At 44.0% G+C, this 23,588-nt stretch overlaps 1 protein-coding gene across 16 annotated transcripts; it reads right to left on the reverse strand.

The window, feature by feature from the left end:
• Window positions 1-235: 235 nt before the first annotated feature.
• Window positions 236-23,548, reverse strand: NUP188 (nucleoporin 188). 16 transcript variants are annotated; one of them, XM_085521385.1, is made up of 45 exons: window positions 23,503-23,548; window positions 22,118-22,172; window positions 21,657-21,730; window positions 21,000-21,084; window positions 20,306-20,386; window positions 19,791-19,835; window positions 19,167-19,259; window positions 18,907-19,026; window positions 18,291-18,502; window positions 17,477-17,591; window positions 16,757-16,957; window positions 16,288-16,377; window positions 15,681-15,746; window positions 15,032-15,151; window positions 14,759-14,885; window positions 14,488-14,643; window positions 14,050-14,176; window positions 13,490-13,577; window positions 13,327-13,403; window positions 13,045-13,159; window positions 12,605-12,725; window positions 12,307-12,373; window positions 11,742-11,870; window positions 10,862-10,995; window positions 10,420-10,526; window positions 10,000-10,206; window positions 9,397-9,566; window positions 9,064-9,133; window positions 8,419-8,486; window positions 7,628-7,823; window positions 7,059-7,136; window positions 6,633-6,718; window positions 6,066-6,211; window positions 5,563-5,616; window positions 5,070-5,251; window positions 4,534-4,734; window positions 3,787-3,879; window positions 3,442-3,600; window positions 3,121-3,258; window positions 2,858-2,932; window positions 2,192-2,401; window positions 1,962-2,093; window positions 1,769-1,839; window positions 1,312-1,441; window positions 236-1,087 (listed from the first exon to the last, which is right to left on the reverse strand). In XM_085521385.1, the coding sequence occupies exons 1-45, from the start codon at window positions 23,526-23,528 to the stop codon at window positions 917-919; spliced, it is 5,268 nt and encodes a 1,755-aa protein (XP_085377511.1). In that variant the 5' UTR covers window positions 23,529-23,548; the 3' UTR covers window positions 236-916. The 16 variants fall into 16 exon arrangements, 12 of the variants coding, with proteins under 12 accessions (XP_085377511.1, XP_015734438.1, XP_085377510.1 ...); XM_015878952.3 differs by having other exon boundaries at window positions 5,563-5,619; XM_085521384.1 differs by having other exon boundaries at window positions 13,321-13,403.
• Window positions 23,549-23,588: the final 40 nt, after the last annotated feature.

Here is a 23,588-nt window from a genome sequence, read left to right on the forward strand (position 1 = left end):
TCATTCTGTACGAGTTTAAAACCAACAGGCTCCCGATATAGTGCCAGGAAGAGACAGAATGGGGTGGGAAAACCAAAGGAATCGACCTGTGGTGTCACCTCTTCATAATGGTACCTGCAGTGTCACTCAAGCCACAGCTCACCTTGCTGTCACAAAGTACTTCAGCTCAGCTGACACAGAACTACGCAGACGATGCAGGGCCTGGTGCTGCAGGATACAAAGCCACAAACCCAGCTGCTGTCTATAAAGGTTTTAATATCAGTATAAATAGGCCACAGTTACAAAAAAATTGCAAGACTAGAGCAATGGAATTTTGACTTAAAAACCTTGAGCGAGGCCTTGCTCTTCAGAAACACACACAACACACAGACTGCAGGGTGGAGGGGAGGCGTGAGCACACATACACCACCTTGCCTTGAACCACTCAGTACAAAAATAGGAGTAGAAAGATGGTCTCTGAATTGCTGGCTGATCCCTACCTTGTGCCTTAACTGGACTCTGACTGGGAGGGAGAGGCAGACTGCACCTTGTGTTAAGAGCACAGTTAATGCCCAGAGAAGAGTCTGTCCTCTCCCTCCATCAGCCAGAGCTTTGCCAGCTGAGGTACAAGCTATAAAAATAAAGGTTCTGACTGTTCAGCACTTGTACCCAGCCAGGATGCTCTAGCAGATGGAGCAGGCAGGCTGTGAGCTGGTCAGTGAGGAGCCCGTCGCAGCTCTCCTTACATTCACTGTGCTGCAAGAGCTAACAGGATCGTGCTGCTGATATTACAGCTTGGTATCCAACGCTGCCCAGACCAGGCCTCCCTCCCCGCCCCAGTCCTTGTTACAGGCTCTCCCAAGGGTGATGCTGTCTGTGGCGGACACGAATCGTTCTGGTGCGAGTCCTGGAAAGGGAGGCTGTGGCAGAACAGCATCTATCTCTGCACGTGCCGAACGAAGGCCTGCACGAGCTGAAACAAAGGTTCCTGCCCCTCAGGGCCCAGCTTGGAGGCTGACTTCCCCTGGGGAGAGGGAAGAACCCCACTGGCAGGAGAGGAGGGACCTCCACGGCGGAAATAACGAGACAAGCTGGAAAGCAGCGTACTCTGAAATGAGAAGATACGACGAGTTAGTTTCTTCCAAGCGTACATCCATCTACCTCCCAAAACGAGGTGCTGGCGGCACAGGAACAAACATCAGCTTGCACAGCCCACATACCAAGGGCTGTTCACTCACGCAGGGGAATGGGCCGTACCAGGCAGACAAGGGACCTTTTCCCACAGAACACACTTAGAATGAACAGGGAGAGAGAATGGTACGAGCTGCTCACCAGCTCAGAGCTGAGCTCCTGCTTCATCCGCTGCTTATCGCGGGGATGCACCGCTGGGTCTCTCAAGTACCGAACAGCCTGGGAGATGAGCAGGTAGAAACAGTTCTCCATTGTAAACATGAGCAGAGACCTGTGCAAGGAAACGCAGATCAGCAGGAGCCAAATATCCCAATTTCAGATCAACAGCCTTGGAAAGATTTCACCTACAGTACTAAGGGGGTTGCACTGCTGCTGCTCAGACTGGGCTCAGGCAGTGACAACAAAAGCTACAGTCAACAGAGCAGAAAGCCCCACTTGCCCTGTGTGCTTTGGAGAGCTTCTAACAGGCAGCTGAACTCCTGTTGTTCAGAGTGAGAAGTTCTGAAGCCACCCTAATGCCTATAAACATCAGCTCTGACCTGAGCAGCATTGGGTTCTGCCCCTTGGCCGCAGCTAAATAAAAGATCTAGAAACTTACTTGAGGGTTTTGGTTCCCTCTTGCATATTCAGCCCTGCAGCCTGAGGAAAAGGCTCCTTCTTCTTATCCAGCTGAAAAAAAACACAGCTATTGGACACAGCACATACAGGAGCTACTCTTCAGAATGTTCATCAAAGGAGTTCTCTGAGGTTACTGCAGGAGCTGTGCCTTCCCAAACACAGATGGCCAGTACCTCTCCCAGCATGTTGAGGGCCACATTGACTGTAGCAAGGAGGGTCCCAAAGGAAGGTGCGACATCCGAATCAAAGGCTGGTGTGGTGAAGCTCAAGACAAAGAGCACGTTGTACTCAGCAAGGTCCAGTGACTGTGGAGAAAAGCAAAGAGGACTGTGTGACCTCTGAGGACCCAGAACGTCACTTGGGACGACAGAAACCTCCCTGCCCAGGGTGCAACATCTCTTACCTGATCCAGGAGTATCTGGCAGACGTCAGGGGTGAAGTGGCGCAGCGCAGCAAGAGATTTGCTGAGGATCTTCAAGAGGCTGTACTGCACCATCAGCAGCGCCTTCTGCTCTGCTGCCTCTGACTCAGGGCTGGGGTGTTTGGAGGAGGCCTGGGGGTTACGCTGCACTCGTGGAGTCACACTTGACGGAAGGGAGTCGCCATTTTTTGTCTGCAGAGAAAAGCGTGTTAGATACATTCCTGATTGTTTTGCATTAAAGGTGATGCTTTCAGCAATGCATGATCTCTACCTCACGTTCAGCTGTATCTCTTAAACAAATTAAACCAGATTAAGGACACCAGGTCAGTGATGTCTTAATGGCCCTAGAGAGCACTACAGCAATGCAGCTTCCTTGATGCTTTGTAGGCAGCTCTAAAACGATAATAGCATCACTCAAGCACAGGCTGCTGTTTCTCAAGGTCTGACCTTTCACAGTCAGAGCTTTTCGTCTCAACTACTATCTGAACGCGTTTTTGCTGCAGAAAGATGCAAATCCCAGCTATTGATATTGCTGGTAATCATCACTGGGAACAGAGCCCAGATACTGAATAGCATTTGGCTTTCAGCATGAAGCATGAGCACACAATGCTCCCAACTTTCAGCCTTCGGGACCCCATCCTCACTCACCTGCAGGTAGTGCTGGAGCATTTTGCGGCTGTGCAGGAGGGAGGTACAGGCCTGACACAGGTAACACAGATTGACCTGAAATAAAGAAGACGAGGGAGAAATCTCTTCAAAAATCAAAGCCCATCCAGGCAGAAGAGTGTGACATAAAGGAAAGAACATAAAGAGCCGTAATAAAAATAACTGCAGTGCCACTTGCTCTTACCACATCCAATTCCCTGCATTCCACCATTAAGTGTTACCTATGGCAGTATTCTGACTCCTACCTGCATGTCCCTCATAAGCTGCGGCAGGTGGAAATGCCACTCCTTTGTGAAATTTGAGAGCTGGAGAATGAAGCCAACAGTGTGATCAGCCTCCTCCAGACAAGCCAAGCTCTGTACCGTCCGTACTGCATTGAGGCACTGGAAAGCAGAGAGAAGTAAATCAGGACATTGAGAGCCAAAGCATGAAGTCCATTCTTCTAGAGAAGAAAAAAAAAGACAGCAGCTGTGTCTGTTTAACACTTCTACAGTTACTGACCCATTTCCACTGTTGCTGCAACACAGAGACCAGGTAAACCATCACAGAGAAGGCACGTGACATACCTGAAGAATCCTTTCTTGATGGACACCAACAAAGTCCAGTGCTTCTGTCAAGAAGTTGTATCGGAGTGTCTTGAGAAGGCGCTCCATCAGTGACATGGAGAGGCGATAGACCCCAGGCCAAGAAGGAGCATCCTGAGACTTCCGAGACGAAGCAGATGTCTGCACAGATACAGAAACAAACAACTTGTGGCACACACCACAAACACTTCGCATCGTTTTCAAGTCTCCAGGTCCTACAGGAGATACGTCCCCCAACCCAAAGGGCTCCTGTTCAGCCACAGCCTGCAAGGCAGGGTACAGCAAGCTCTCCTGGCACATTGCTACTCAAAAGGAAGCAGCACCCACCTGAATGGCTCCATTAGTGCTGAGCTGGTACACGCTCAAGAGGGGCAGGCAGACACTCTGTGTGACACCAGCCCCAGCCACTGCTGCTGCTCCCTACAAGGCACAGAACAAACTACCATTAATATATGCAGGCTTCTCCCTGGTCTAAGACTGAAGAGGCTCCTCCTATTTCTGTCCCTTGCACTGCCACCACCCTTTCAGAGAAGCTTTGTCACACATACTGCTAAAAACTAGCAACAAGAAGAGCACTGCTGTTCTTGCAATAAAACTTAACCTGCACAACTGTACTGTCAATTCCATTTCCATGTCACCTGCTTTGGTAAACACCTGATCTTTGAGAAGAGCTAGCTTTGGAATGGCCTTCATTGCACTTAAAGCCCTACACTAAGTTGAATTTGTAATAGATAAGTAACGCTTTACCTCAAGTAATGAGAAACCAGGTTCCAACACTTAGTACTGTTTTAAATAGGGCTGGATAATCTGCATTGCAGAACACATTCAGTGAAAGTGCCTGTTCTAAATTACAGGTCTGCTCTGGCTGCCTCAGATCTTCCAGCTGAGACATCCCATCAAAAAGAAGCAGCAGGCAAAACAGGGAGGCGTAAAGACAGGACCCACTGCTTGCCAGCTTCTAACAACCCCTTTATCTACACACCACTGTGCAGCTGCATTGCAGGCAGAGTAATGAGATACACGGAGCCTATTAAAATGAATAGCTGTATGCTTTCTTTTCTCTGCATCTCTCACCTGTTGCGTCCTTGCTAAGGTCAGCAGGAGATGTAACGAGGCCTCTGTGAAGTGAAGGTTTTGTTTAACTCTCAGGCTGATCTCCAAAGCAGTAAAGATGGTAGGAAGCACAGGGACTTTCCTAGTAATCTGCAGCCAGTAATCTCCATCATCATCAACTTCACAGAGCTCTTTTGCGAGATGCAGACCCAAAACACAAACCTGGAGGGGAGAACAGGGTATATGCTTGACATGTACGCCATGAAAGAAATCTTGAAAGCATTTCATGTGATGATCCGAAGTTCAGCCATTCTCAGAATCATAAGGTGGCTGGTGTCCCTCACATTATACTCTGTGCAATTCCTGGCTCTCATATAAACTGTGACAATGTTTCTTAGGACAGATCTGAAGGAGAGACAGCAACAGCCAATTTCCCAGGCTGACATACGCCAAAATATCACGGAGCAATTCCAATGTAAGAACTGCCAAAGTTTCCTTTAGAGGCAGCAGGAAGCAAATGGGGTCCCCAACACACACAGATCTTTTTGTCCCTTTACCCCATCTCGCTGGTCCTTGTGTTTAACACGAGAGACATCATCTGTTTCCATGCTGTCCTTGTCATCTGTGGCATCTCCCAAGGTCAGGCTGTGTCGAGTCTGATCGAAGAGTGCAATGACCTCATCCTGGAGCGTTTCACACACACTCAGCACCAGCTGGGAGTACTGAGGGATCTCATTCACTGCCACACACATGGAATAGGTAACAGTTAGCACACCAGCTTAGGTCGAACTGGTAATATCACTGGGATACATTCCTGAGAGTTAATATTACTGTTTTTATTGCAGAACCCAAAAGACAGAACATGAGGAATTGTAACAAAGTCAGATGAACAAGGCCAGAAGAATATAAATAATTTATAAGATCACCATCTGAATCATATCAAACGTAATTTTCCCAAGAAGTCATTATCAGCTGATTACATTTCAAAGCAGAAATCAAGCACTGCCACGGACTGACCATTCTGTAGCTGCTCCCAACAGCACTGCCTACCCATTGCTCCAGATTGCTGGCCCCAGTCCATGGATGCAGCCTGCTGTCCATGAGCTGCTGTATAAACACCACACTCTCATGAAAACCCATCACAACAAACTGCACCACCTTTTACTCACATGACTGCAAATTCAAATTCAGCACCAAATACAAATATTAAAGAACAGTAATAATTCTCCACTTTGTTTATTTTCTGGACAACGTGGGCTTGCAGGCCCTGCAGTGGGACAGGGACTGCAATGGATCAGGTAAACTGAGACACTCCTCAACTCAGTGCCTTTATATCAGTTGCACAGCATAGAAAAATACTGTCCAGGTTCCACTGTATTAAGTGCTACTACAGTGTACACAGTCCCACAAAGGACTGAAGTAACAAAATAACATTCTACATCTTGCACTACAGCTAACACCATACACATCTTTATGCTGGAAACGTGGTAGTGTTAATTGTGTATTCAACCATGGCAGCACTGCTCTTGATGTTGGTACATACAGAACCTCACCTTTCATCTCCTTCATCTGCAGCACAGTGATAAGAGCTGAGAACACTTTGGCTTTGGTTTTCTCCATCATCTGCTGATCTGCCTGCAGAACTCCCTCCAGAATCTGCGTCAAGGAGTTTATGATTTTATCCACAGAACCCAACTCGCTGACAACAAAAAGGAAGAGCTCTTCAGATTAGACACGATCCCTCAGTAAATACACTGGCTCAACTGAGCTGTGTGCATCATTGGTTTAGGTTCTTCCAATGAAACCTAGGCAAGTCACTACCTCAGCTCACTAAAGACAGGCCACAGCACAGTACAAATGCAGGGCTTGCTATTACAAAAGCCTTTTGTCATACACTTTTCACCAGAAAGCAGAAAGTCAAACCATGTATGCATTGCTATAACATCTTTCAGCAACAAACTACAGATATTTGCCATCTCAAAAGGAAACTTCATTATAAGGCATCAGGTTCCTCCCCAGATCACTAAGGGAAAATCACTAGAGCAAAACACTTAAACATACTTTCCTAAGTTTTTATGCTTAGAAGTGATCAGTAAGTACCCATACAAAATAATACCTACCTCTTCCACTGCTTCAGCAGGATGAGAAGAAGTGTACACAGCATAGAGCCCAGCTGCAGACAAGATACCGACATGGGAACCAGAAGCTAAGAAGAAACATCACAAGAGTTAAAGGTGTAACAGTCAATTCAATGTATACAGTGCAAGAACTGCCCTGCCCAAGTACCACCACAAAATGGTTTTTCAGCAGCTGGCAGCACCAGGGGAACCAGAGCCCTCTGCAGGGTCACCCAGCTGCATCAAAAATGACACATTAAACATAGATGTATATGAAGCTCAAGGGAAAGACTCTGATACAGTCCAAATTTACAGGATCTGAAAGAAAAAAAACCTACGATGGGAAGCAGCTGCAGAAATAGAGCTCCTTACAGTACACATGAGATGAGCAATTGGAAAATTCAAGAACGTAGAGGAATTTGCACCTACCAAAGCCTTGGTCCCATCCAGCACATCCAGAAACAACTGCTGATGAACTTCAGGATCAGTGAGATGCATTATATCCGCCTAGGATCCACAAAAGCAAAGCTCAATCAAATACAATAAAAGATACACCATTTTTCCTCTCTAACATCAACTTGCTGTTCTGTTCCTTAAAGAATACACCCAATTTTGTATCAGCTGAACGATGCAATTTTGCAGAGATCACTGAAGTATATGAGCAGTTAACGAAGTTGGCAATGGCTGATTTCCCTGCTGGGCCATTCACTACACCAAGCAAAATCTCTTCAGGTCCATTTAATTACTTCAAATTGCTATAAATATTGTATACCACTCCCCCACACTCAAACAGATGAAACACTAACTACCCTAAGCCTACACCATCCTTGTGCCAAGTCCCATTCTCAGTGCAGATATATCATAACTGAAAGGAAACTAACAATGGATTTTCACTATGATGTAGCTAAACCCTGAGAAGCTGACACTGCATTATTCAAAGTGTTAATATCAGATTATCATGAGAGATAAGAGAAAAAGCCCACAAGGGCAGCTCTTACATGGCTAGTAGATATAATGAGCAGCATCCGCCAGGCTGAGATGAGCATCTGATATTCTGTCATGGAGGCACAGCTACTGCCCTCTGTCTCTGCCACATAATATGCCAGCGATTTCACATATTCTGACCAATAAGCAAAGCGATTTTTGGTGGAGAAATTCTTCAGAGTGTCTTTCAGGGACTGATCCAGGGAGCCCCTGACCAAATAAGGAGGAGAAGATATCTTCATTTATTCTTTGGTCAGAGAATACACTCCTTCTGAGACTCAGGTAGGAAAGCCAAGGGCACAGCTTGCAAGTGAAGGGTATTCCACAGATTAGACCTGTGCAGGGAATCCCACTTTTTGCATCATACTGAAGGAGAAAAGATGATCCCTGAAGAAAATCTACCATTTGTTTTGTTGTTTTTTAATGGAGATTTTAGTTAATCCCGACTATTCATTATATCAAAGCTGTTATGTTCAAAAAAACTAAACTCAGTCTGAGAAAATGACTGACATGCTATTCAGCAATCACTATGCACTTCACTTAGTTCACCATTTCTTCCATTAACTACCGTATATTCTGATTACAGGGTACAAGGAAATACCAGCATTCTCACCTATGGGCTACAGAAACAGATCACAAACATACATGTGAATTTCTTGCAATCACCAATTGCATAAAGAGATCTTACAAAGTTTTCACAGGATTACGTGTATTTACTTGCTGAAAGCCTGTGTGGTCTATCGGAACTAAGACACAGAGTTGAGACTTTAGTAGAGGGATGAAGGAGAGACTGCCAAAGACTCACTTGACAACATAGTAGATCTCCAAGCAGATGATTTTCATGATTAAGGCACAGGTATCCAAGACACTGAGCTACAAAGACAAGATGAAAGCAAAATTTGAGCATCTTGCTCCGCAGTGTGAGTGGAACTCTAATTTAACCTTACCCACCCACTCACAGTGACTGATAATCTGGTTTGGCAGACTTGTTTCTCCCATGATAGCAACAGTTATGTCATTTGACAGTGGACTGGTGATGATAAGGAAGGAATACTGGATTCAAAGTGGCAGTCAAACTGAGTGAAGGCACAGGCCACTCATAACGAAGGGGAAAACACCCACAGGAAGGAAGAATGCAATAAACCTCTCTGATTTCTCCATGACTCCAGCCAGCCTGAGCTGTGCCTAAATACGAGGAGTCAGACAGCATACACAGTACAGGTGCACTACATACAGCACATCTTCCATAGAACACAAACACAGATGCCAGATAACATCTATTTTGATTTCACATGTGAAAAAAGAGCAGAGAATTGCTCAGCTCCTGCCTCTGCTGAGACCAGCCAGTCACACTGCTTTTCAGAAAGCTGAAAGCACAAACAGCCACACACACTTAGAGACCCATCCGAGAACTACAAAGCTGCCTCCATTTTGCCCTGATGTAACTCACCTCTGACGTCTCTGAAGGCGGAGGAAGAGTCCCAAACAGTGGATTAGTCAAATTTTCCCAAAACTTTGGCCTAGGAGATGGATACAGAAGGAGTATCAGTCATCTCCCTCATGCTTAGCAGCATTTGGTCCATTCCAAATTCCACATCTATTTGCTTCTGAACACGCACACTTTGGCTTTTCATCTTCTTTCCCAAGGGACAGAAAACACACACACAGCACACCCCTCACTAGGATGCACAACACCTAGGATGCAATTGTCCCTCAACAGACCAAAGAAAAGGCGTTATAGGATACAGGCAGCAGAACACACTGTAGGAGAACAACCACTCACTTTGTCCTCAGAACCAGCATGGCACTGTCTCGGCGGTCCTGCCACAAGGCGTGCAGGAAGGCGATGGCAGCACGGTGCAGGAGGGGAGGACACCAGTACCTCTCCTGTTGTTTGGAGTCTATCAGCTCTAAGACTACTTGGAGGCAACTCCACTCCCCCAGACTGAACTCCTAAAGCAAAAGGAAACAAGAGAGGTTATGCCCCCACCAAACCACTGCAGAGATGTGTATTACAGCAGAATGCCCTCAATTCCTCTTCAACAGAATGGTAAATCTTGAGTACATGATGCAGTGGGAATACACTGTATAACAAATAGTACCAGTTTTTCACAGTACTTTTTTCACTACTGCTTTGCAGTTGGAGATTTTCTTGAGTTGGGCCTTTTTGCTCTGAATCATTAGAGAGGATCTTATGAAGACTAAGAACAGCTCCTTAATAAAGCTGAGAACACAGCACAAGCATTCACTGCAAACACGTTCTGCATTCACCTTTACATCAGACACACAGAGTTGCACGTAAAGACTCTAGAGATCCATGCCATAAAACACAGAGATGTTACAATAAAAGAGCAGAGAATCTCCAGGCAAATGTCAGCCATTCTACCTTTGAGCCATCACTGCCATCCTTCACTTCCAAGTTCAGGAAGAGCTCGATGAGCCCAGGCTGTGTCTCCACTGCCACTGTGAGGAATTCCAGTATCATGACCTTAATGCGCATGTCCTCGATCTTGCTCTGCAGGCGGGTGAGGAAGGCGTCGCGGATGGCAGCAGCATCACTACCAAGACAGGCATAAACAGACATGGGAGCAACCTGTAAAAGGAAAGAAACATCAGAAGCCAGGATAACCAAATGCTACAGAATGCCTCTTCTCTAATACAAATAGTTTTCAGTCCACACTGCCTTCAGCCGACTTGCATTAACCTCCCTGATACAAACAAGCCTGAAGAAACTGTTTTGAAAGAATTCAGTGGTGGAATCAGTCAGAAAGGAAGAAGCAAAGCTCTCGTGGGAGCCTCATCCTACCGTAGCCAGTCGCTTGAGCAGCTGGATGGCCAGGCGTGGAAGCGCAGGATCATGCTTGTGGTAGATGTATTTGGCCAAGACCGCAATAAGATTGTTTCCATGAGCACCTGAAAGGGCCACAATCAAAATCAACGATTAAGTGCAGCTATTTCACAAATAATGACTTCCATAGCAAAAGGTGAGAATTTGGTAAGTCTTCCAAAAAAATGAAGCATGATGGGATCTTAAAGACCACCCAGTTCCAACCCCTCCACCACAAACAGGGTTACCACACCCAGTAGAATGCCTTAAAGGAGGGAGAATTAGCCTTCACCTATCACTAGAAAGCACATTTTGGACATTTCAATAACTGACATATTGTCTGTAATGAGACACACACTGACTATTTCTAAGTAACAAAAAACCACAACTTCCCAGGCTGTCTCCATGGAAGAATACATACCATGCTGAGTAAGTGCCTGTTCCAGTGGAGATACCACACTAGAGGGGGGTTTCAATCGTATGACATTATTGGTGACTGAGAATGCCAGCTTCACAGTTTGTATCAGCAGCTGGCCTTGGCCTTGTGACTCATCACTGTGTTTTGAAAAAGAAAGCAAAGTAAGTAACTGTGTTGACAACTGAGGTTTATTATCTGCACAACATTCAAAGATGAAATTCTGCACTCTGTCAGTCAGAGGTTATAACACATTTTCACTCTGACTGTCACATCACCACCTAACAGCTGCTGAAATACAAACCCCCACACAGCCACAATGTGGATTGTCTGCTCAGCCCTGAATTCTCAGCATCAAACAAAAAAGGAAAATAGTCTGACAGCCTATTGTCACTTCTCTCCCCCTCTTTAGGAGAAGGGTTTTAAATGCATTAAGACAGAGGGAGACACATTTGCATGAGCCAATCTTAAAGAAACTATAACACATCCACGATAAACGATGAGACTAAACTGGCTCTAAATCCAGCAATTTCCTAAGGCTTTCCTTACAGGATAAACATTCTGGAAAGACATGAAAGCCAAAAAGCATTTCTCTCTAGTAAGTCTGGATTCCCTTCCAGATGTTCTAAAAGAACAAAAGGCAGGCTTTCTCAAAAACAACCTCCTGGCAAGTTTGGCTAAGCAAAGTAGAAAACTAAAGCAACAGCATGAAGCATAGAGTACAACAAAAATTAAATATGGATCCGTAACAAAGAAGGCTTGCTCCTCTAGAATATACAAGGCAGGCTGCCACAGATCCCCAGGTAAGTGCAATCATGTCAAAGCTACATTTCAAATACTGCCCTGTTGTTTTCCTTCTTACACAGAGATGAAGCATACGACTCACCTACTGGACTGGGAGGCCATTACCATGTCAATAGTGTGCACACCAATCCCCATGATGTTAATGACAGCTTGCCCTGCTTCAGTGTTGGCCAGGCTGAAGATGCACAAGGACTGAAGGCTGGGGGCATTGCTGTGGGACACAAACACCACAGAACATCATCATTAAGATCACTCACTATACTTTCCCCCCCCAGCACTTACTAAATAACCACAAAGTAATGTTAGCATTTCTACATGTCCACTAACTTCTACTTCATTCTCCCTTCTACTTCCTTCAGAGTGGATATATCAAATAGGAAAGTGGGTGGCAGTCTGCGCCATGGAATACATATGCTTTTTTCCCTTTCTGTATCAGATACTCTAAAAACCACCATGCTTTGCTTTGTCTCTTTTTCTACCCTTCCTATTCTCAGTAATGCAGAAAACCACTGAAACCAGCACTAAACAAGCAGGCCAGTTAACTCCAGGTAACTTGCATTCAAAAACTGAAACAAAAAGACAGCAACAGAGTCCTGCTGCACTATAAGCCAGGCAACCCCAGACCTGACATCCATCATCCACCTTACCTACTGCGAGGATCCATTTCAGGGCATAAATTCAGTATCGCATGAATCAATTGTAGAATGAGGCATCCTGAAACACAGATGAAAAGGAGCGCTCAGTTTTCAGGGTGACCCATTACCTAGTCCTTAATATTTTCAACCAAATCTCGGCATCTACCAATACTAGCAGGTGATGCACAAAGCAAATCTTAAACGTCTGCCAGAACAAAGATCTGATTAAAAAATGGGAAAAATTTATGTTTTCTCCCCAAGGCTGGTGATCCTTTTCAACCTCACCTGCCAACCCCCTCCATTTCCTTACCAATTTTCTCTCTCACTCCATGAGAGTTGTAACGCCATTTGTGGTAATTTGGTAACATCTCCTTCAGGACAAACACGATGCAGGGCACAAGCCCTTGGCTCTGGGTGCTACCAAGTTGTCCCTGGAAGAAACAGAAATGTTATTTTTTCCTTTCACGTTTAATGGACATCAAATCTTTCATAGGAAGATCAGCTATGGGTCCTTAAATGTGAGAAAACCACTGAAGATGGTGACATAGATATAAAAAAAATTTCTATTGTCTTGTAGATCAGATCAGAGCAGAGCTTTGAAAGAAGCAGAGAAAGCACAAAGCAGCAGCACATAAGGAACACTGACCAATGACTGATTACTCAGAGACACACTGCACAGACCATGTCAGGCACTGCTGTATTTCACTTTCTCAGCTGACTTCACATAACGACCACTCCAGAAGCACTCACCCGGACCAGAGTCGTGATGAGGTTCAGGAAGGAGATGGTAACTCTGTACTCGCCTTGAGGCTGCTCTATGCTCATCAGCAGGTTTCCATAGCCCCCAGCATTCATTCCCTCTGCACTGTGAAACAAGCAAGGGGATTCATTGTACAAATAATACAACTTCGACATGAGTGAGAAATGCCAGAGATGCACAGATTCCATAAATCTTAGATTTCAAACAGGCAGAAAGGTCTTATGGCAAATTATGAACAAATCAGGCAGAAAAAAACAACAACACACCAATACCTAACCATGTGATTCATACTGGACACTGGATTGGCAACAAATGGTAAGAAGCCCGTATGGTGAAGGTCAGTCCAAACCTGCATGAGAATAAGAAGAGATATTATCTCTCACTCACATGCCTATGTACCAGTTTTCAAACTTAGAAAACCAAGAAGGTCCTCACCTTGGCTGGCATCCGTGCAGCCAGTACAGTCAAACAATTGACACAAGAAGCAATAACATCCATAGGGGGAGAGATTACAGTTGTCAGCCTGGGAAAGACAAATATGCATAAAATGCACTGCCATTTGTGATCTAGCCTATATGCTGCTGTTTTGATCCAAAGCATCAAACCTACACTCCAGCACAGACACCAGAGTCCACACTGTCAATCCAGCCTTGCCAACTCTCCCTCTCCCTTGAATCAGATCAATTTACTGCACAAAGCAAGGCTCATCAGACAACAGGCTGTCACAGTGAATAGTGATTAACCAGCAGATGACTGGAGGGAGAGTTAATATGTGCCACAACGTCCAAGAAAAAAGTGAAGTAGGGATCGTTCTGCTGCACCAAAGCATTCTGTAGCCAGAACAGTCCTTACTGAACATCAGCCCTGTGAAGTTCAACCACTGAGATGCACTTCTTTCAGATCTTTTGGTAATGGGTAAGCAAACACATTTTCAGCTCATTACATCTTCTCAGGTACCCCTGCTGTTAGTGACTCTGTGCTGGTCAATGACTCACCTCTGCAGCAGCATGTAGATTCGTGATGTGATTGGCAGAAGGCAATCTGCTATGGACACATCAGTGCTGATGACTTTATGAACCAAATCAATGATTGGCTTGACCCTCTGACAATGCTGAATCACATCTAGGTAAAGAAAAGTAGCATTAGAATGCAAACATTATGCATCAGCAGTTATCAAGCTTAAAACAATGCATGTTCATCTTCCAGAATATCCCCAGGCTCACCACATTATATGCTCTCAGCCTTTTGCAGTGGATTACCATAACTAAAACCCCAAACCAAAACCAACAACAATAACAAAAACAAACCACGTTTTGGGTGAGTATTCCAAGCTCTTTCAGAAGTACTCAGGGCTGCTCAATCCTACTATTAACTTAAAATTGATAACAACAATCAATTACTTTATTCTCTCTTACACTCCCTGCCTCTCTCACCTGCTGTGGATACAACATGGAGCAGCATTTCGATCTCACAGGTAAACAGTGTCCAGCTGCTGTAGGAATACTCCCATCGTACTAAATAAGCTCGATCATCCAGCATCACTTGGCCCACTGTACCCTGAGGTATCCTCAAATTTGTCTGACCTAGTCCTAAAGAGTGAAGAAGGAAGTAAATCCGTAAGTCTCCCCACAAGTTAGAAGACAGGTAAAGAACTAAACTCCACAAATCACTTGAATAAAAAAAGATGAAATGCGATTTCCTTACCTAGAGGATAGAGGAGCTTTGGAGCCTGCCTTCGCCACAGGGTGCCATCTTCATGAGAGATCACATCAGGAGGTTTATGCTTGTAGAGTTCAATATAGAAGGACATTTTATCCAGGAAACTGTACACCTGTACAGAAAGAGAGCTTAAAAAAACACAGCCAAAGAGACAAACCCTCTTAAAAATTAATCAACCATGTCATTAGCATGCATTACCACACAGCATGCTACCCCTATCTTGAAATAATCTCCCAAACACCAAGAGAGATCTTGTACCTTCTTTGCAGTAGATTTATCTGACACAAGAGCCTGGAGCAGCTGAAGGAGAGGAGTAAGAAGGTGGGGAAACATCCCACATACACTGTCCAGGATAATACCCAGACCTGCAGTTGGTTCCTGGTGATGGAAACAGAACAAATGTCTTACTGCTAAAAAGAAATACTAAAATAGCCTCAGTGCAGCATAAGGATACAGCTCCTTTCAAAGTCGTACACTGGACATTAATCATGCACAGAAGTACCACTCCAGTCCTTGCACAGACTAAAGCATGAGGCAGTGTGCAAGTATAAGGCAGGAAGTAAGACTAACACATTACGCATCATCCTAATTCTGTAACAACAAAAAAATAAGCAGGATGCTTTTGCCAGCAGTTAGTTCAGTCCTTGCAATACCAGCCCTATTTTAAACTATCACCTATATTAAAACTTGTTCCAGTATCCTTCAAGAGGAAAGCCAGGGATGGACCTAAAAGGCAGGAAAGGGCAAACGTAAATATAAGATAGATACAAATGAACACGGGCTCCTCAGGGCCTCCTAGCAACTAACTAACTAAATACAATCAGTCTGTTCCTTTCCTAAAAGGGAATCTTTTTATCGGGTTTTGGTTATAAGCAAAGCAGGTCAAAGAAATTTCCAGCACACTCACTGTCTTCCAGAAGAGCTGAGGAATGCTGGAAGCTGCCAGAACTTCACATGCTGCATCAATTATATCCTTCAGAGGAAGAGAAGAGAAACGAAACAAAATGTTACTTTACACAGAGAATAATCATCAGAACCAAATTTTGTCACATTCCTAAAATTTAAGTTTCTGTGCTTACCAGCTAAGATGGAACTACTACTTCTGGCCAAAAGAGAAGGAAACACCACCCACAAAACCAATCTAAAGCCATGCTTCTTATCAAGGAATAGCCTGGCCAGGACAAACATGTCCACTACATTTACAAAGGACTGTATCATGTCCCCTCAAACTTAAAAACTGAACATGTGTTACTTCCATTGCTTTGGAAATAAAACATTGACAAGTGGCTTGAAATCCATAGGACTTCAAGATATTCTGTATTTCACTGTTATTCAACCAGTCTGCAGTGGTGTTTACTAAATGTGCATAGTGTAAGCCACACTTTTCTAATCTATCTAAAACAGAAATTCTGCTATTTGAAATCCAAGATTACGACCTAACAGAAGAAATTAGTATCTGTTATGATAGGTTATTTCAAATTAGCTAACAGACGCAATGAGCAATGGATGCTTACTTGCTGATTGCCCAATGTATGCAATTCCAGTGATGTCAGGACAAAGGAAAGAAGCCCATAAATGCACATACAAGCTGTGCTGGCAGTACACTGCAAAGAAAGAATACATAAGAGCATTACAGGAAAGTTTACGAGCTATAGAACATAGTGTAACAGCCACTTAGTCTCCTTTACAAACCGCACACCTCTGAGTAACTGAGTAACACCTCTGTCATGAATCCTTGCTACAGTACAACAAGCAGTCACCAGTTAAACCACACATAACTGAACTGAGAAATCATTCACTGCTACTACTAATATCATGAAAAACACCTTCAAAACACCAAAAAAGAATCATTCAGTGTTCAGAGAAAGCAGAAGATTTGCTTTCATTGGTTTCTGCCCACCAAGGTGATTGCTCTCACACACTGTATTGCTTAATGAAACCATATCTGAAGAACAGTGCAGAATTAAATACTAACAAACTCACATTCTTGCCCCCACTGCTAAGTGATTTCAGAAGCTTTGTCAGGTACTGGAACACATTGAGCTGGATAGCAGTGCTTCCCAGTCTCCTGATAACATTGGTTGACTCCTCAGGATTTATGGTATGACGGAGCAGAGCCCAAGCCAAAAGCACAGGAGCGTGATGTGAGACATCCCCTAACTGCAGCAGCTGATTGTCCATTTCCTGCACGGAGATAAGAGAAACACAACTGAGATCTCAGGGAAGCAGAAAATACTCAGTAAGCATATTGCTGATGGCAGCTTTCTGCTAACACTCATTGTTATATTACAGACCATTACTTCAAACATCCAATGGACCAAACTGTGCATGTGCAGTCTTGGTCTGTGTGCTTGTTTTACTGACTTTGTGCTCTTTTAACCTCAGAAGTTCTCTGTCCTAAAAGCCCTGACACTGAGAAGGGAATGAAACAGAAGACTTTTAAAGCTCACATTGCCTAACTCTTTGCACACACCTTTCTTTAAAGAAAGGCCCAAGATAATCAAGTATATAAGTGGGAGAAGAATTAATTTCCTTCTTATTTGTCCCATCAAGTTTCATGGATGCTAGCTCTTCTATTTGGCCAGCAAACACAAGAGTCAGAACCTTTTATACATAATCTTTTAACAGCACTGCTTCGATAACCAGAGTAAGTTTTACTTACTCTGTCAGGCTGAACACGGAGTTACCCTGCCTGCACTTTACCTGGTGGATATGTGAATTATTGGCTAACTTGTGCTCCTCTGTTCTATCATCCAAAGCTCGCTCATGGAGGGAGTCAATTTCCATGCCTTCCACCAGAATAAGAGCACTAAAGTAGCTGCAAGCAGGAAAGAGGAAAAAAAATCAAGTAGGTGAGACATTTTGTATCAGAATTCAGCTGATGTTTTTGTTCAGTTGGTTTCTAATGTAAAAAGAATGACAGTCAAAGAATAACATTCAGTTTGCATTGGTTCAGCTGCTCTTTAAAGAAATAAATTAGCAGCAGGTAATCCAAATTTTGTCTTGAAATGCTAAGCATAGAACAGATTAAAATGTTCAAAACTACCACTGAACAAACAAAAAGACCCTTCATTCCTTCAGGACACAGCCTAAGCTATGTCCCACACAGCAAAACTAAGACGCTATCACCACTTGTATAAGCAGACCCACAGCTTGTACTAGGGCAATTCAGTTCACACTACAGAACTGTGAAGATGCAGTTTCACTTTATAACTAGACAAGGTGAAACTAAATGGCACTGTGTCTTAATTGCTATTCTTACTACAGACAATTAAAGCTGGCATCTGGATGCCCCTCTGCTTTGCAATCACCTCTTCATTTTGCCACCAATGTCCAGTGCAATCAGAAAAGACATTCTCCCTTCATCATTATTAGTTCAGCTTCATTTTCAGAGTGGTGATTTTAAAGTGACGACTTAAGAGAGAGAAGAAATATAAGCACTTTTTTCTTTTTTTTCTATTACTGAGGAAAACAACTGCACTGTTCTGTATTCACTCCACAGATATACATTACTCACCCAATACGATCCACCAGGTGATCCATGCTCTCATCCACCAAATGCCTGTTGGTTTGTCTAGTGCCAAATCCCTGCTCCTTGAACAACTTTGCAAATGCCAGAAGCTCATCAGGTGCCATTTCAAAGTACGCATAGTAGAGGAAGATGACTTCCAGGAGCATGGACTGCTCACGGAGGCATTGCACAAACCAACGGGAAACCTGACGCTCTGTCTGCACAAGGAGAAGTCCCACCATCATGCATCAAAGCTCAGAGATCAGACAAATCAATCAGAAACCAAGAGGGGCTGAGCTATTTCAATGCTTGCATAGTTGGTGGTTTGCATTAATAACAAGAGAGAAAGAGACTATGAAGAACTACATGAATTGATCTGTTATAGTCGAGTGTTATCAACAGATTTCTTACATGGAAGAATGTGTTTCAAAAAGCTTGCTTTGGTTCTGAGCAAAAGTTTGCTCAATTAAAGAGAAAACAGTGGTTAGGTTCTTCAACAGAACCATCTTATAGGCTACATCTGCACGCAGACATTTCAACACACTATGCATAAAGAAAGACTTTCTAAGTTAGACAGATATACTTTGTAAGTTATATAGAAGAGCATGGAAAAAAAAAATACCATGAGATTTCCGTGTGTTTCCCATGTAGGAGCTTCTGCTTTGTACAGTTCTTCAAACTGTTTACGGTAATTAGGAACAAGTTCCTTGTCCAGCTTCTCAATACACTGGAAGTACTGTGCCTTAAACAAGCAAACAAATAAATAAATGAACTTCCATATACATTCTTGTGTGGTTTTTATAGTCACAGGTGGATAATTACTACACAGCTTACATATTTAGCTTATTTCAATGACATCCAGGAGAAGGTTCCTGTACTCACTGTATAAGGGTGCCTCTCATCCTGGAAATAAGTGAGCAAATGGAGGACACAGCGCAGAATGCAGATCCTCTCTTCATAGTAATAGTCAGCAAGCTGTGAATACATAACGGCACCAGCATCAGTTTGTTACTGCGTTCAACTCCAATTCACTTTCCTCTTCCAGTGCCTTCAGCACCAGAATACATAGTGCTCAAACACTGCTACAGATGGAATTTCAACTAAGCAGTTTTAAATTATCTAAAAAAATAAAAATAATAAAAAATAATTAAAAAAAAAACACAAGAATTTAATTTACTTAACAGAATTCAATAAAACAAGTTGTTGGGATGTCTGTAATTATACTATTCAATGAAACTTGGAAAAGAAAGGCAAAAATAAGATACAATCTTCTATTCTTAATCTTTAGTAATCTACTGCCAGGTGTGACGATCAGCCTCCCTTCCAGAGCTGTCCCTTCAGACAGAAACATACAAACCCACATGCTTTGGAATATGTGGAAGCATTTACCTGACAGCTGAACTCCCCAGCATTAATCCTAAAATTGCCATCATCCTGAGGCTTTCTGAACACAAAGTGTCAGTTCTCAGATCTTTTCAATAGAAAATATAAGCTGAAATGACTAACCTTCAACATCAGAGCCTGACTCTGCCTTTCATCCTGAAGAACTGTCTGTAAGCAAAGCATAACAAAATGATTACCCACCGCAGAAATACCTACTGACAAATACCATCAAAAACAAACAACAAATACTCCACAAATGAAAGAAATGAGAAAAAATTTCTTTCCATTTATTTTGGAAAGACTGTTTCCAAAACGACAAAACCTAAATACTTAATTGTAAGTGTTTGTTCTTCATCTCCACCCACTTTCATTCATACATCTGTAGGTTTCCTCTGCTCCTGAGACAGAGATGAGCCAAATCCTTGCAGATTCAAGCAGGAAGAGGACCAGAAAGTTAGACCTGAACTTCTGCTGACCCATGTCTGTACAGTGGTAATTGGCCACCGCAGGTTCAGAGAACACAAACTACAGTCTTTTCCAATTCAGAATGTACGGTTGTATATGATCATGTTCATCAACAGATTACTGGTATTGTGGACAAGCGTATAGTGAACAGGAAATAAATGGGAGCTAAGGACCTTCAGGGAGTCCCTCGTTCCTCTGTAATCTTCCTGAAGATAACACTGTAATAACTGCACGCTCTGCTCTTCATCCAGACCCTGGAAAAAAAGAGATGTTCTGAAATGAACAAAAGGTAATGGAATTCATTAAAGATTCTCTCCAAATATTTCCAGTTGAATTTCTCTTCAGAATAAATAAAAATAGCATATTTTTGCCTTTCAGGATGATGCTTGTTTCAATCAGCACTTCAGTTGAAAGCAAAATACACAAGCCTTGATGTCACTTAGGCGCAGCCAGATAAAACCTCAGCAGAGGAGCACCACAGTCATTTAAAGAAAGGTACTGCCACTGGTCACCTAACCCTCACTCCCAAAGGGGAATCACAAGGAATGTAACCTTGCAGGTAAGCAGCATTTTCAAATGTGGCAGATACCTTAAGGGATATTGGTTTTCAGCTGAGCAAAAGATGTCTTGAAAGAGCCCGAGACCAAAGAGGATCACTTCCGAAAAGCAGGAGGGGATGTAAAACAGGAAAAACAAATCACTTCATAGAGTCACTAACAACCTCAGGAAAAATTGATGTAGAGCCACTATGGGTAGTTGTAACCTTCTTTAGATTACTTTGAACAGAAAGAAACTTAACTTTGCCTCTCCTCAGCATGAAGAAAATACAAGGATAAGAATAATAATCAGAAAAGCACCTTCACTCACCAAAAACTTGCTGACCCTCAGGCCCAGCTCTTTTAGTGGAGCAGCAACATCTTTGTCAGCTTTTATCTTCTCTGCTGAAGTTGCACTAAAGAAAAAAACAGTTATCATTAAAAACACAGCAACCCCAAGGAACGAACTCAAGAGGCTTAATTTCCAAGTTATCAATTTTACCAGTTTAAACTGAACACTTGTTTGCTCTCAGCAGCCTTTCAAATATGTCATACAACAACAAGCAGCAATTTTCCTACCAGACAATACTCAACACTGTTCACTACTTTATCAGTATAATAAACACAGGCTATATTCACTCTATCCTTTCCAGTGAATAGATCCAGTTATCTTTCTGACACGAGTAAGTGTCAAGAGAAGCCACTTTGCTGCAGAGTGCAGACTTGCACTTGGGCTCCACAGTTGGGCAGAAGTAAGGATGGGTTAAGAGCTTTCCAACATTGGTAATGACAGTAGAAGCTACTGTTATTTCTTTCTGGCCTATATTTTATGCCCTAGAATAGTCTGGATTAAACACTTCACACTTTTGCACCTTTCCATAAAAAAATCTATTTTTACAAAATCAGAGAGAAATATTGAGTATGCCCCTCTACTTATTATTATATTCCATTTTAGACATTAATTTCTACAATCAGACAATTACTGTACCTTGGAGGTTTGTAGTATGAAAGCCCTTCTAACAATCTCTGCCAGTGCTTGTTCAGTTCTGATGCAATCTGTGCCTAAAAAAAGAACCAAATACTACTGAACAGATTCCTCAACATCTCCAGTCCAGTAGCAGATTTAAGCAAAGCAAAGAAATTCCACCATCACACAGACAGGAACAACACAAGGCAAATAACAGCATCTATGACTCAGACTGATTCAAGGTGAGCGTTGTAGGAGAAAGCTTGCTGCTTTGCCTAACATTAGGAAAGGAGAAGAAAGAGAAGGTGCAGGTCCAGGTTCTGATACGTTTGCATTTCCAGCCTCTGGGCACTGGCACACTCTGACACTGAGGACAAGGAAAAAGCAGCAAAACTAGTATTCAAACAGATGTGCAAGTGATGTATTTGGTCATGGAGTCCATTAAGTGACAGGTGAACAGGCTTATCAAGACACAGACTTACTGGTTCTCTTAAAGCTGATCTGCCCAGGAGAATTGTCCACAATTCTCTGCTGCTCCTGTAAACAAAGGGAAAACGTGGAGACTGTTTTAATAACAAACACCATTTCAGACTTCTACTTAGCACAATTATTATTAACGTTTTCTACCTCCATTCAAAGATGAATAAAAACCAGGTGAAGAGAAGAAACACAACATGTTTTCAAAGGGAAGTCCTGCTAACCTCAGCTCTTCAGAACATGCACCTGAGCTTCTTGTTTCTTCCTGCTCCTGAGAAACTTATAGGAAAACCAACCCGTGCTGGAAGGTGCTACAAAGCAACACCTCACCCTGGCAAATGCAACTGCAAAGATGAGTGTCCCTACAACAGCTCTGCAGAAGCACAGGTGCCAAGCAAGCTTAAAACTGACCATCTGTCAGCAATGTAATACAAATCAGGAGTGAAAACACCACAACTACCCTCATTCTTTAAAGAACACCCAATAACTTATCTTCAGATTGGCATCATCAAAATAACCCATGTAAAAGCAGATCACCTGTAACGCCTGACACGTGGTGCCATTAAAATGGCTTATGGAAGCCGCTACTTCCAATGCATCCATCAACCAGTTTCTTTCTACTTCCAAACTCAATAGGAGAACCTCCCTGTGTGGGAGCTGCACCCCATCAGAGGGAGAGCAATGGGAGGGAAGCTCCCTTGCTGCAGCCATAGGGAATAGAGCTGTTCTTGGCCTCACTGGGGGTGCGAGCTTTGCTTTAATACAACTTAGACACCGAGGGGCTAAACGGAGAGACAGAATAAACGACCAAAAGGGCAGGAAAAGCAGCGATGTGAAGGGGCTCATCCCATCAAAGGGCTTCCTTCCTACAGCTCCCACGTGGCTGCCGGGTGTCAGCAAAGGGCTCCCAAAGAAGCGAGGCCGAATGGCCACATTCCCGCAGGGATCTGCCGCCCAGAGCCGCCCTAAGGGCACGGCCAGAGCCCACCGAGCACAGCCCGACTGCTGAGGCGGCCAAAGGGGGGATTCCCTCAGCTACACCGCGATGCTCTGCACCAACCGAAGCAGCAGGAGGGCTGGAGGCATCCCAATGGAGACAGCCCGATGGAGACACCTCAATGGAGTCACCTCAATAGAGACCCCCCAATAGAGACACCCAGATCCCTCAGGGCCCCTCAGCCGAGGGACGGGGCGGGCCCAGGCGGAGCGGGAGGCGGGGTCGGAGCGGCGCGGGCCCCTCGGCCGTTAACTCCCCCGTGTCCCCCCCCCCACACACAGCCGCTCCTCTCCTCCCCGCCGTTCTCCCCGCCCCCCCCCATCGGCAGCAGTTCGCTCTCAGCGCTGCTCGCCGCCCCCTCCCCCCGCTCTCCGTCCCGGCCGCATCCCGCACCTCGCGCACAGCCCGCCCGCCGCCATCTTCGCTGCCCCTCTCACGTGACCCGCGGCGGCCGCTCCGCCTCCGCTCCCCCCCCACAC

The sequence above is a fragment of the Coturnix japonica genome, chromosome 21 (assembly GCF_054131305.1).
Source record: "Coturnix japonica strain WE chromosome 21, WE-NBRP24, whole genome shotgun sequence".
Classification (NCBI taxonomy): Eukaryota; Metazoa; Chordata; class Aves; order Galliformes; family Phasianidae; genus Coturnix; species Coturnix japonica.